Source organism: Macaca fascicularis, chromosome 12 (genome assembly GCF_037993035.2).
Source record: "Macaca fascicularis isolate 582-1 chromosome 12, T2T-MFA8v1.1".
NCBI lineage: Eukaryota > Metazoa > Chordata > Mammalia > Primates > Cercopithecidae > Macaca > Macaca fascicularis.
Window position 1 is genome coordinate 77,485,192 of NC_088386.1, and position 13,568 is coordinate 77,498,759.

Here is a 13,568-nt window from a genome sequence, read left to right on the forward strand (position 1 = left end):
CTGAGGTCATGAGTTCAAGACCAGCCTGGCCAACATGACGAAACCCCATCTTTACTAAAAATACAAAAATTAGCCAGGTGTGGTGGTAATCCCAGCTACTCGGGAGGCTGAGGCAGGAGAATTACTTGAACCTGGGAGGCAGAGGTTGCAGTAAGCCGAGATTGCACCACTACACTCCGGTCTGGGTGACACAGCAAGACTCTATCTCAAAAATAAGAAAGATATTTCATGAAACAGTGTTCATTTTGTGTCCATTGAGATTATATCATGCTTGATGGTAGAGATTCTTTTATACTTTACTCCAGTCATGCCTGTACTCCCAAAAAAGTTTGACACACATTTCTGGTTTGTCAAGAATATAGTTTGGCTAGTTTGTTTTTTGAGTGATGAAGAATAATGAGATATAATAAAATGGCCATATTGCATTGATAGCAGGACTGGAAAGACTATATTCATTGTTTTGTGAATATAGATTTGCAGTGGTTGTAATTCAGTATATTGTATTTCTATTTATGTACTGTGACTAAGAGATTCTGGTTTTTATAATATTTGTATCCAACACATACTTGTTTGAAAAGTAAATCTGAAGTGCTATGTGCTTCAGAATCTTTTGATGATGTTTAAAGTTTAGAAATATTGATAAAAGGTAAAGTGAAAAGCTTACTGTATTTAAATATATTCCAGTACAGATGGTTGGTAGCTAAGGAGTGTTTTGTTTCTTTAAATAGCTATGTATAAATCTATGTATTGTGTACCAGTTTTGCATGATAGACTAATACAGGGCCATTTTTGGAAAGATAACAGTTAAGATGTGTTTGAGATGTACTTAGGAACATTTTAGGAAATAAATCAATTTGGCTGACAGGAAACTGGAAACGTAGAATTTTTAAAAGCTTGTCGAGAGTATCTCGAGTGCTTATTTGGGAACACATTATCACTTTATTTCAGGAAATACACATTTATAGCTTTCATAAAGGGCTATTTAAAAGTGATGCTGTATCATTAGAGAGAAAAGGTGGAGATAGGTAAATGTAAGTGTTTGGACATCTGGAGAAGAAAGTCCTGATGGAATTGTCATTGCCTCAGGTCTAGTTGCCTTTTCCAACAATAAAATGAAATGTATATCCTCATACCCTGTATGTATATGGGAAAGAAAAGCTTAGACGGGTGGCAATGATACCATGAAACTAAAGGAAAAGGTTTTTTTTAAGAGTTTATGGTTGTTTTGAGGATGTTTTTTATGTTTTAAAATAAATTGTACTAAATGATAATTTCTTCTTCCCATTTAAAATGTGTGTGTTATGTTAGAACAATATGTCTTTAGATACCTTGCTGTCAGTTGGCATAAACAGGCAATATAATTGTATATTATTTTGCCTCTAAAGGATTTTTCCAGCAATGAGAGCACTTATGTCTGTGCTGATTACCTTACAAAGTTAGATAATACTAAAAACATTTAAGAAGTCCTTCCAGATTATTTTTTTGACCTGAGGTGAAGTATTTACTAGAAGTTTTTTAATTTATGAAATAACATTTTCTAATGTCCTCACTTTATGAATTGTGATATTTGTAATCTAGTTAGCTGAATGATTCTAGACCAGTCCTCGGAGTCTGATCTGGGTTGGATGATAGATGGACTCGATTCCCCACTCCCTCTCTATTGCAGGGGGGATTCACATGAAGGTGAAATTAAGAAATTGAATCTCTATTTGTTTTTTTTTTCCCCAAAACAGGAAAAAAATAGATTACATTCATATTGGTAAATTTTTGTTTTACTGTTTTTCCAATGTAGATTAAAGAGTCTATTGTTGGGGAAATCAGACGGGAAATTGTAAGTGGACTTTTGGCAGCAGTATCTTCAAGTAAAGCATCTAATTCTAAGCAAGATAATCATTAAACGGAAATTATAGGTAAATTTTTCTGAATTTCTTTGTTGAGCTAAATGTAAATAGTAATTGGCGTTTTATTCTTTGTTTTGTTAGTACACAGGTTGGTACACAGTTGGTCCTCTAGTTAAATTTTGAGTTTTAGAATGTATGTATGTATGTAATATGTTATTTTACAGTGTGAAAATTTCACACAAGCCTATTTGAAGCGTAAGTCAAATCCCATAATATGAATCTCCAAGGAATTACTTCTATTGGGTCATTTTACTGAAATTTCATTATAGTAATAAATCCTGGAATTGGACCTTCAAACCTGAATCTTACTTTGATTATAATGGTATTTCAGATGTATATTTTTAAAGAACAAGATTTTGTGAATTAATCACGACTTCTAAGTATCTTTCCTAATTATTTTTATCTTTTAAAGAAACATATCCTGTAGATTCATTTCTAATCATAATTTATTTAAAAAAACTGTTGTATGTGTCTGTCTCAGTAAAACGAATTACTTTCACTTTATCTCATAGCTCTAATTACATTAAAAAAATTTTTTGTAGAGATGGGGTCTTGCTGTGTTGCCCATGCCCATGCTAGTCTTAAACTCCTCGTCTCAAGCGATCGTCCTGCTTTAGCCCTAATTTCATTTTATATAATATATATTAATAATACTTTTTGGTGAATGCAAAAGGAAATTATACAGTTGAATAGAATAGAACTAAAAATATTCATTGAATAAAACATGAGAAACAAATGTAATTTGAAAGTATAATATACAATTTCAGATGTAGGAAATTGGAAAATATTTTAATAAATTATGTCACAAAGCAATTAATAGGAATTATCTTTTTAAAGCCACGGATAAAAGAATTAACTCTCAGGAAGATGTATAGTGATTACAGGATAATCATGTTTCTAGGTATATATATTTGCATAAAATTCTCATCCCCCTTTAAAGAAGCTTTTAATAATAGTATTTGAAAGAGGTTTAAAACTGACTTCTCTTTCTTTTTTAAGGTTGGCATGGATCCTATTAGCTGTGTAATACTGGAATTATCAATGATATGCACTGGTGGAGGTGTTACTTGTGCTTTAGAAGATACTTGCTGCTGAGCTGGGCTACTGTATACAGTGTACAATGTGTATTTCTTCAGCCGTATATTTTTTTTAAAAACGTACATAGAATCTTAGGCACTTTGCTATTTCTTTTCTAAACTATCAAAAACTCTAGCAGTTTGAAAAGCCTAATATTTATTTGTATGTCAATATTTTTCATTTGATTCCCTATTAGAATTAATTATAAAACTTGAAAACTTCCAGACTTATCCAACTTATAAATAACATATTTCTTCAGACTAGCTTCTTAAAACACTGACCTCTATGAGGTATTTACTGTGCAATAATAACTGATTCATTTTTTGAGAGCTTGAAGCAACCAATGATTTTTCCCTCCACTGCTGTTAATTAATGTCACTTCCAAGAAGAAAAACTGTTCTGTTGTAAAAAATATAGTTGCTCTTAATTCTTGAGAGGTTACTAATAGCAGTAGGATAGAATTATATGAGGTTACCTACAACTACTTAATGTTCTTACACTGTAAGCCTTGTTGCTTTACCCAAGACAAATGTAATTTTATCATTGCTTATGTAGTAGTTTTCTTTTGGAAATGTGCCTTATGTTAAACACTATGTACTTTTACTTTCTGCATTGTCCAGACTTCTTTATTAGATGAAGATGTTTCTTTTTCTGTCTTTTAAACTAAATAGAGTATCATCCAAATAATGGGGCCTATGACTTGAATGAATAGAAATGAATAAGCTGGTGTTTTTTCAAAATGGAAGTAATTTAGATTTGTTCTCCTCATACATAAAATGATTTTAGTTCAGTTTTAACCAGTGAAAACTTTGTTTTTATGAAAAAAAGGAAAACGGTTTCCTATTTGGTTTTATATGTGTTAAATAAATGTGTAAAGTAACCACCAAATGTTATTAGAATTATTCTTCTAGCATTTATACTTTTTTCAACTCCTATTGTGTTTCTTTGTGTGTGATATTTTAATCAAAAGTGGTTGAGTTGTTAACAGTGTTCTTTGAAAGAATTTCTGAAAGGCTTATAAATGTTTGAAATATCACACAAAGGCTGATTTCTAAAAAATATGTATATTAAAACAATAAAGTATTTATTTTGCCTAAAATGTTTTTAGTGGTTTCTTAAACTGCACCATGAAGATTTTGAATTAGATTTGATAGGTAACAAATGAGGTCCAAAAGAATTGCAGCATGTAACCCAATAGGGTGATACTCTCTTTTCCTAGGGAAGTGTCTGTGATGCTCTAAGAAGACAATGCTTTAAAAAATGCTGTTTAACACTAGACCACCCTGGAGAGAGGGCATGATTGAGGCCTCTTTGGCTCATCTAGTTCTGTGGTCATAGTAATTACCATCCGAGGACACATAAAACTTTTTAAAACTATGCTATTAAACTACAAAGAGTAGATATTAAAATACTATTTAACTCTTTGTTCAATAACAGCAGTAATAACACCTATCAACCAAATGCCCCATATTAATAGAAGTATAGTAATCAATTTTAACTATTTCGTTTTGAAGTCCCTTTTAGTTAATTTTTGACAATACAAGATACCCAGATTTTGATAATCAAAATTAGAAATATAACAGTTGCAATAATAGGCTGAGACAATGAGCAAATTACCTACATAGTATGAATGAAATAAGAGGAGTCTCACAACTATCAGAGTTTTATGTTCCTTCTCTCCATTTTATTGTGTACTAAACATTTGAAAGCTATCATGTTCAAGCCACCGTGCTAGCTGTTATGTGGAAATGAAAAATGAAAGGGCCTGAAAAAAAGAAAAAGTCCAGGCATCTTTTAATTTATGGATACATTTAGAAGTGTCAACAAATAACTAAAATAATTTGAGAGACTATAGCCTGGGGTGGTCAGAGAAGCCTACCAACGAGATGCGATTTGAGTAAAGTCTTAAAGTAATCAAGAACATTAGCAAAAATTACCAAGAATACATAGATTGAGTTTGAAATACCATGTACATGATGATGAAAGCAATTTTTTTTAAAATGCCAAGTTCATAGTTTGTGCGTATTGTGCTAAGAACTTGCACAAAGCATAGAAGAGGAAGAATCTTCAAATGGTGATTTTGATGTTTGGAGTTGCTGTGAATGATACACCATGAGAAAAACAGGCAGATTTTGAAGTACATTTCAGATTTGAAGTACATTTGAAAAATTCTCAGATTTGAAGTATACTTCTTTCCTCTAAATATATTCAGTTGAATTTCATACATTTAAAAGTAGAATATTTGCTCAGCTGGCCATCTTCAACCTTTTCGGAGGAAAATGAGAATGCAGTAAAGTGTATATAAAAGAATGTAAAGAGAAAGTAAGTCTGGGCAGTTTCTGGAGAAATGCTCTGTTGCCCATGTTCTTCACCTGTACAAATGGGAGTGTGGTCTTAGGGAAGGAATTAAGCAAAATGAAGTGTATGTTCTTCTAGAATTTTTCCTCTCTTGGAAAGAAGGAAATTATAGCACTTCTAGGAAGTAGGAAGAGGAAACATCCTATCACCTTTTAACTGAAGCTGAGGTTCTACGCTTTTAAGCATGACTTAGAGTTACTTGTGAATATTGAAAACATTTAATTAGCACTTATTCTAATTGCATTCTAAATGTATAAAGTTAAAATGTCGTATCTAATGAACAGTTCCTATCCTATACAGTTTCAGTTTCTTCTACTTATTGCTATTGCATGAGGCCTTTTAGTTTTTGTTCTTATTTCCACAACTGATGTTCTATTACTCATATTGAGTAAATAACAGTTTACATACAGTGTCAGTATAATAAATAATACTGTCACAAATCATAAGTAATAACTTGCATACAGAATGTCAGTGCTCAGCAGGGAGTTACAAATACATTAAAAGATAATGCATATCAGACAAATATCAGAGTCCATTTTTCTCACAAGGGTCTTTTTGCACACCCAAAGGAGAAAGACTTAAATTTTTGTGAATAACGAGCTTATTTGCTCACTCCATGATGGTAGTATTAGTGCCTATTTCACAGTTGTTAGAGAAGAATGTAAAGGAACTTAGCACAGCGTTTGGCACAGCTCAGTAAGTTAACTGTTATGGTGATAGTAAAGATGGATAAAGATAGTTGACAGGTAAAAGATTTTAGCAAGTCGAAGCATTAAATGGGAAGGACAGAATATGAACTTACAGATCTAGGACTGACCTTTTCAACTTTGTTGTGTTCTTTCAAGTAATTGAACTAGGGACTGGTAACAGACTGCTGATGCTTCTGTGATATAAAGGGCGAACATTAATTACTGATTTTAAATTTTCAAGAAATTTTGTTCTTTGAAACCAAAAAGCTGGTCATGGAATACCATTTAGGACAGTGCTTCTCAAACTTTATTCATACAAATCAAATTACCTGAGAATTTGTAAAAATGAAAATTCTGATTGAGGTCTGGGTCCTACCTTCTGGGATTGAATTTCTGCATTTCAAAAAGCTCCCAGGTGAGGTTGATGGTGCTGCCATGAACTGCACTTTAGTAGCAAGGACTTAGGATAGTCGGTCTTCACTACCTGTCTGCTAGATGCTTCAAAGGAAGGAATTTGTTAAGTAGGAAAAGGATTTTAATCTCCAAGGGGACGTCATCTTAGAGGCTCCTTCAAGAAACTTTTCATTATAGCCAAAGTTCAAAATGAAAAACAAATGTAAGCAAAACACATAGAAAGGAGACCACAGGAGGGCCCACCCAAGGCATTGTGGAATTGTACAATGGCCAAGGAAGGCTGTGTGACAGCAATGATCACAGTAAAAAAAAAAAAAAAAAAAAAAAAAAATTGCCAATTGCTATTGATGGCAATGAGTAGTAAGTCCTTATATTGTGTAGACTGGATGTTGAGAAAATGCAAAGACCCTCTGAGTGCTTCTAGAGTCAACCAGTCAAGAACCAGAATGAGACCCAATAAAGACTTAGTCTAGAGATGTTGCAGAAAGAGATCGGATCTGGGATATGGAATTTATTTATAGCCATTTATTATAGCCATTGGAGTTTGAAGGAGCTTATCATTCCTTTCAGAGAGATTCATGATAGTTCACCTCTGCAGAGCACACTAATTTGTTATTCGTGTTCCTGAGTTGTTTAGTAAATCCATGTACTGATGATTCATGGTTTTGTTTCAGTACATCTCAAATAATTTTATTATTTCAGCAGTCCAAGATAAAAAAGAAAAAAAAGCCCCTGAAGTATTATAAAGCAGATATCTGAGGAGTAGATTCACAAATATCTATTAGAACTCTGTGCCTGGGCAGAGACTGCTCTTGATAGAATCACCAGGGTCATCAGTTAAATCTCAGTTGTGAATGTCTTGATTTATGTTTAGTCAAAAAGGACTTGCATTGTTATTATTTTATTATTATTATTATTATTATTATACTTTAAGTTATAGGGTACATGTGCACACCGTGCAGGTTTGTTACATATGTATACATATGCCATGTTGCTGTGCTGCACCCATTAACTCACCATTTACATTAGGTATATCTCCTAATGCTTTCCCTCCCCCCTCCTCCCACCCCACGACAGGCCCCAGTGTGTGATGTTCCCCTAACCTATTCATATCTGTACAATATAGACATTTCAACAAAATGATGTGTTTACCCAGTCTTCTTTAGTCTGTGATGACAAATGGAAATGCATTAATGATGACAGATATATTTTTCTCTTTTTCCATCATGTATTGAAAGATATGTTCCTCTCCTAAATCTCATCCATTAATATTGGGGCTCCCTGAGAGTTATTCATACATCTTTATGACAGTCCTAATAGGCCAATTCTAAGTGCTTTCCTCTTCTCTTGCTCTCTCTGTTGAGGGATCCAGTGCTCCCCTGCCCTTCTGCTGGGGACCTCAATTGGCAAAGGTTATGATGATAACATACTGTATGGAAGTGGAGGGAGTGCTTCTCTTGCTGAATTATCTCTTACTACCTTGGCAGCATAGCAGCATTGCTTATAACCCAGCTTTCTCACATGAATCCCTTGTGAAAGAATCTTTGATCATTTCTGCTTTCAGACACATCTCTATGGGACTTGGCCATGGGTAAAAGAACTTAAGGCAGACATTTTGCTATCCTTCCTATCCTCTTTTCTCCTCTAACACTAGAAAGTTCTCTTGCTCTCTGCTAAAATGCCCCCATTTAAATCAACTCATTCAAATTTACCTTGGCTGAATCATAGTAGGAACACAGTGTGGGACCAAACTGTCCCCTCCTACTTTCAGAACCAGACATGCATTTTAATGAAAAATATTGAGCATTCATATTCTAATTTTTCTATTCTGAAATCTTACCACAATTAGTTTCATTCGACCAACATTAATAAACAACTATTGAGTATAAGGAGCTAACAACAATTTTTAATGACCTGATTATACCATTTACTAATTTACTAATTTTACTAGCATTTGAGTCAAGTCTTTCAAAATTCACAAAAGTGAATTTTTATTTTGATACAACTTATTCATTTTTTAATTGTTGCATGAAAAAGCTGAAAGCAGAATGCAAATAACATCATGATTTCATCAGGTATATTCCTAAACCATTTTTTAGAGTAGATTATTAATTCTCTAGAAGTCTTTGGTTGGTCCATTCTGCTCTATAATGGGAAAGAGAAATGAATGAAATGGCCCATGATTCTCTGGATTCTGGATACATATTATGGCAGAAATTATTTTTAGAGGGGCATAGAAACATTGAAGGAAACTTAACTCATCATCAGACATGTACATGGATTATAGTGTACAGTTGTAATCATTACTCAGGATTTTAGGACCATTTTTCCCAAACAGGGTTAACCTCCCACAGGTTTTGAATTTGTGTCTAACAGTCCATTTATATTATTTCTTGGTTAATGGATTAGCTGCATCATGGCAAAGCTGGCTGCAAAACAAGTTTCTCTAAAATACTTTATACTTTCCAGTTAATAACAAAAGGAAAGGGAAAAGAGGAAGAGGCAGTTGGGAGAATTACTAATAGACTAAATTTAGACCTTTTCATGAGAAAAATTCTTCTACGATGAAAAAATTCTAACCACTGGTACTCTCAGAGCAATATGTATTTTTTAAATAATGTGTTCTCAATTTCAGCATTACCGTTCTGCTCTTTTCTTCTTGCCCTTCAAAAAATTCCCTTGAGATTTCAGGTTGTGTAAAATAAGTTAGTTCTTGATGGGATCAGACCTGTAGGTTTGAGTCTGTGTACGGAGCCTGCTAAACACCAAAGACATCTGTATTCACTTCTTTTTCAAAGCAAATAGTGCTGAAAATATACATAACTGAAGGGAGTAGAAAAATGTAAACATCGAGGAGTCCAATTTAGAGGCAGATAGACCTCAATCCCAGACCTAGCATTGCCACTTTCATACCTAAGTCTCACCTTCCTGTAAAATGAGAAGTAACAATTGTACCTATCTCTTTGGTTTACTGGGGAGATTAACAAGTGTAATAGCACAAGGATATTTAGTTAGCTGCCTAGTATGTGGTAAGAGCTCCATAAATATTAGCTATTAGCAAGAGGTGATAACAGTAGAAGAAAAATATATAGCAGTATATTAAAATATCAAGATGATACACTGCATTGGTTATCTGAGTCAAACATGAGAGAAAATACAGTTGATTTTATTTCAACTTTATGTTAAACCATTAAATGTAAAAATTATGTAATTTGTCCTGCCTAATCTTTATTTAATTCAGGGAAAGTTCAATGTGGGGTACATTTTTCAGAAGTCTCTCCAACTATTTTGAAGAATCCACATAATTGGCACCATTAATTGGGATCACTAATTAGATAGTTGCCAATGATAAAATGCATCATCCTGTATCATTTACTTAGATTTGGGGCCTCAGAAAACTGGCATTTTTAGTATGGTTATTTGTAGCCCTTTAGTATTTTTTTTTATAAGAATTCCTTGATACTAATATTCTCTTACGATTATCCTGTTTCTCTTCTCTATTTTTAATTTTTTTAATTGATGAACAACTGAACAGAGCTTTTAAAAGCCTTCCAGCATAGTGATTCTCAGCAGGGCAACGGTAGTTATCAGAGTATGTGTTGTGTGTGTATATTTGCATGTGTGAATGTACACACATATGTACAGGCATGTCATTTTTATTCAGTTTTGTGATTTTTTTGTTTGGAAAATATTCTTTTGAAATACAAACTATAGAAAAGAGCCTTTTAAAATTTCCTGAGCTGGTGAATATGGGTTTTTTAAAAGTTGAGAACAAACTTTCTAACAAATTAAGCCATTTATACTTGCTAGCACTCAGAATTAAATGGTTTGATTTGTTATCAACATAGAAACATCACAAATAAAATATACTCTATCCAGAGTTCATTGTAATATTTACTTTTGAAAAATTCTGCTCTTCAGAATATTAGAATTCTAATGGATGTTTGATAGCCAAGTGATTTTCAACTTGATTTAATTCTGAAAGACATACAATCTAAAGTTGAATAAATATTCAATGGCTAGATATTGCAGAAAAATTGGACAACAATTTTTAAAACACTACTGTGGAACAGGCAGCATCTTCCTGCTAGAGGGAAGAACGTACAGCTCTGGGTCAGCTGGTTGCTGAGAGAGGAACACTTACTTCACTATGACTTGTGTATCTTAAGAGACCGAGAATCAGGAAGTGTGGACATCAGTATTTTGTGACCTTGTCGTTTCATTACAAGCAAGAAAAAGCAGAGGCACTTAGGGGAAGTGACGGCCGCTGCCAACTTTTTGTTTCTTATTCAAACAAGGAACATTTAGGCATCTCCAAAATATTCTGGTACAATGCTAGAAAAACATTCTGTATGCAGCAAGTGCTTCTTCTCAGCCCATCTATTTTTATGGTTGCTGGTGAGAAACTTCATAGCTATCTCCCTAAAAGTTAAGAGGCTTTTAATTGATGGTGCTGATCTATAAACACAACTATAAAGAGAGCTTCACAACATCTGTAAAAAGCCCCTGGTTTCGTGGTTATTTTGTTACTAAACTGTATATTTGGCTTTATAAAAGTACATTTATAGATTATACTGTACATAATGTCTTTCCCGTCAAGGGGATATTATATACAAAGATCATGCCATCTGAAGCATTAGCCATTTTAGATTACTTTTTACATTTTCCCCTTGTTGAAATAGCTAAGTAAAAGTTCCACTAAGGTCCAATTACACTTAGCAAATATATTTCATCTATTGTACGCCAGGTAATTGGCTTCTTTTCACCAAGCTCTGAGATTATATAATAACTCCTTCATATCCAATTGTCCCGACTGTTAATGTCTTACTTTCCACCCTCTTACTTCTTGAATTATGGCACTATTTCCCACCTGGGCCTTTCTGCCTACCAGAGTTTGCCTGTAGTCCATGTTTTTCAATTTTGTTAGAGTGATTGTTCTAAATGCAAATATGATCCTGTCACCTCCTCACTCCTATTGCTAAGAGTTATCCATGGATGTCTCATTGTTTTGAGTTGAAGTCCAAATGCATCCCTTTCTTTTTCTTTTTGAGATGGGGCCTCACTGTTTCCAGGCTGGAGTGCAGTGGTGCAATCACAGCTCACTGAAGCCTCAAGCTCCCAGACTCAGATGATCCATCCATCTCAGCCTCCCAGGTAGCTGAGACTACAGGCACATGTCAACACACCCAGCTAATTTTTGTAATTTTGTTGAGATAGGGTCTTACTATGTTGCCCAGGCTGATCTCAAGCTCCTGGGCTCAAGCAATCTGCCCGTCTCGGCCTCCCAAAGCGCTGGGATTACAGGTGTGAGCCACCGTGCCCAACCAAATGCATCCTGTCCTTTCTCCAATCCTCATTTCTCAAAGCCCTCAATATGCAACTGTGCTTCAGTCATACTTGAAGCACGGTTGAGTAACCATGCTGCTCCATGCTTCCGTGTATTTGCAAGTTTTGCCCTCTCTGCTTGGAAGTCCTTTCCTTTTTCTCCAATGCCACCCATGCGTCAAACATCTATTTCTCCATGAAGCCCTTTGTGACCCACCAAACAGAAATCACCACTTTTTATGTGTTTCCAATGTACCTAGAACATACATTTAAATGTGTGTGTGAACATACGTGTGTGTGAAGATGCATATTAGCTTTATTGAAATATTCACAAAATTCACTCATTTAATAATACATACAAATCAATGGTCTTTAGTATGTTTACAGAGTTCTGCAACCATCATCACAATTAATTTTAAACCATTTTCATTACCCCCTAAAACTCTCAGTACCCACTAGCAATCACTCCTGATTTCTCCTCAACCTACACCCACCATAGCTCTAGGTAGCTACTAATCTGCTTTGTGTCTCTATAGACTTGCCTATTCTGGACATTTCATAGAAACGAAATCATACCATGTGTGACTTTTTCTGGCTGGCTTCCTCACTTAGAATAATGTTTGCAAGGTTTATCATGTTGTAGCATACCTCAGTACTTTGTTCTTTTTTGTTGCCAAATAAGATTCCCTTATATGGATATGCCCACATTATATGGATATGCCCTCGGTTTGTTTACCTATTTATCAGCTGATAAACATTTGGGTCCTTTCCATTCTTCGTTTATTATAAATAATGATGCTTTGAACATTTATGTGCAATTTTTCTAAGGACATGTGTTTTCATTCCTTTTGTGTAGACAGCTAGGAGTGGATTCGCTGAGTCATATGATGACTCTATGTTTAACATTTTGAGGATTGTCTTTTTTTTTTTTGAAATGGAGTCTTGCTCTGTCACCCAGGCTGGAGTACAGTGGCACAATATTGGCTCACTGCAATCTCCATCTCCCGGGTTCAAGTGATTCTTCTGCCTCAGCCTCCCAAGTAGCTAGGACTATAGGCACATGCCACCAAGCCCAGCTAATTTTTGTATTTTCAGTAGAGATGTGATTTCACCATCTTGGCCAGGATGGTCTTGATCTCCTGACCTCATGATCCACCCGCCTTGGCCTCCCAAAATGCTGGGATTACAGGTATGAGCCACCGCACCCGGCTGAGGATTGTCTTCTAAGGTGACTGAACAACTCTACATCCACCAGTAGTGTATGGGGGTTGCAATTTTTCCCACATCCTTACTAAACTTGTAATGATCAGTCTTTTTTTATTCTAGACATCCTAGTAGGTGTGAAGTGGTAGCTCGCTGTGATTTTCATGTGCATTTCCCTGAATGATGTTGAGCATCTTTTTGTGTACTTATTGGGCATTTATATATCTTCTTTGGAGAAATGTCTGCTTACATCCTTTAACCATTGTTTATAAAGTGAGTTATTTGTCTTCCTATTATTGAGTTATGTGAAATCTTTAAGTTTCCTAGGTGCAAGTTCCTTAGATATAGGATTTGCAACATTTTTCTCTTATTTTGTGGGTTGTCTTTTCACCTTCTTGATGGTGTGCTTTGAAGCTTGAAAGTTTTTAGTTTGGATAAAATTTAATTGATCTATTTCTGTCTTTTGTTGCATCTGCATTTTGGTGTCATATCTGAGAAACCATTGATTAGCCCAGGTCATAAAGATTTACTCTTAGTTATTGTCTAAGAATTTTGTAATTTTAGCTCTTAAATATATGTATTTTATTCCTTTTGAGTTACT

At 34.5% G+C, this 13,568-nt stretch overlaps 1 protein-coding gene across 8 annotated transcripts in view; it reads left to right on the plus strand.

Moving 5' to 3' along the window:
* ITPRID2 (ITPR interacting domain containing 2) overlaps positions 1–4,077 on the plus strand; it is a 38,824-nt gene extending 34,747 nt beyond the window's left edge. For 7 of the 8 annotated variants that reach the window (XR_012421297.1, XR_012421298.1, XM_005573628.4 and 4 more), the window contains 2 exons: positions 1,793–1,910; positions 2,901–4,077. Coding sequence is in view for 6 of the 8 variants with exons in the window: in XM_005573628.4 (XP_005573685.3) it covers positions 1,793–1,897 (105 nt within the window). In the remaining 2 variants the exon portion in view is untranslated. The remainder of the gene's footprint in view (positions 1–1,792; positions 1,911–2,900) is intronic. The other variant, XM_005573629.4, reaches the window with a different exon arrangement.
* The last annotated feature ends 9,491 nt before the right edge of the window (positions 4,078–13,568 follow it).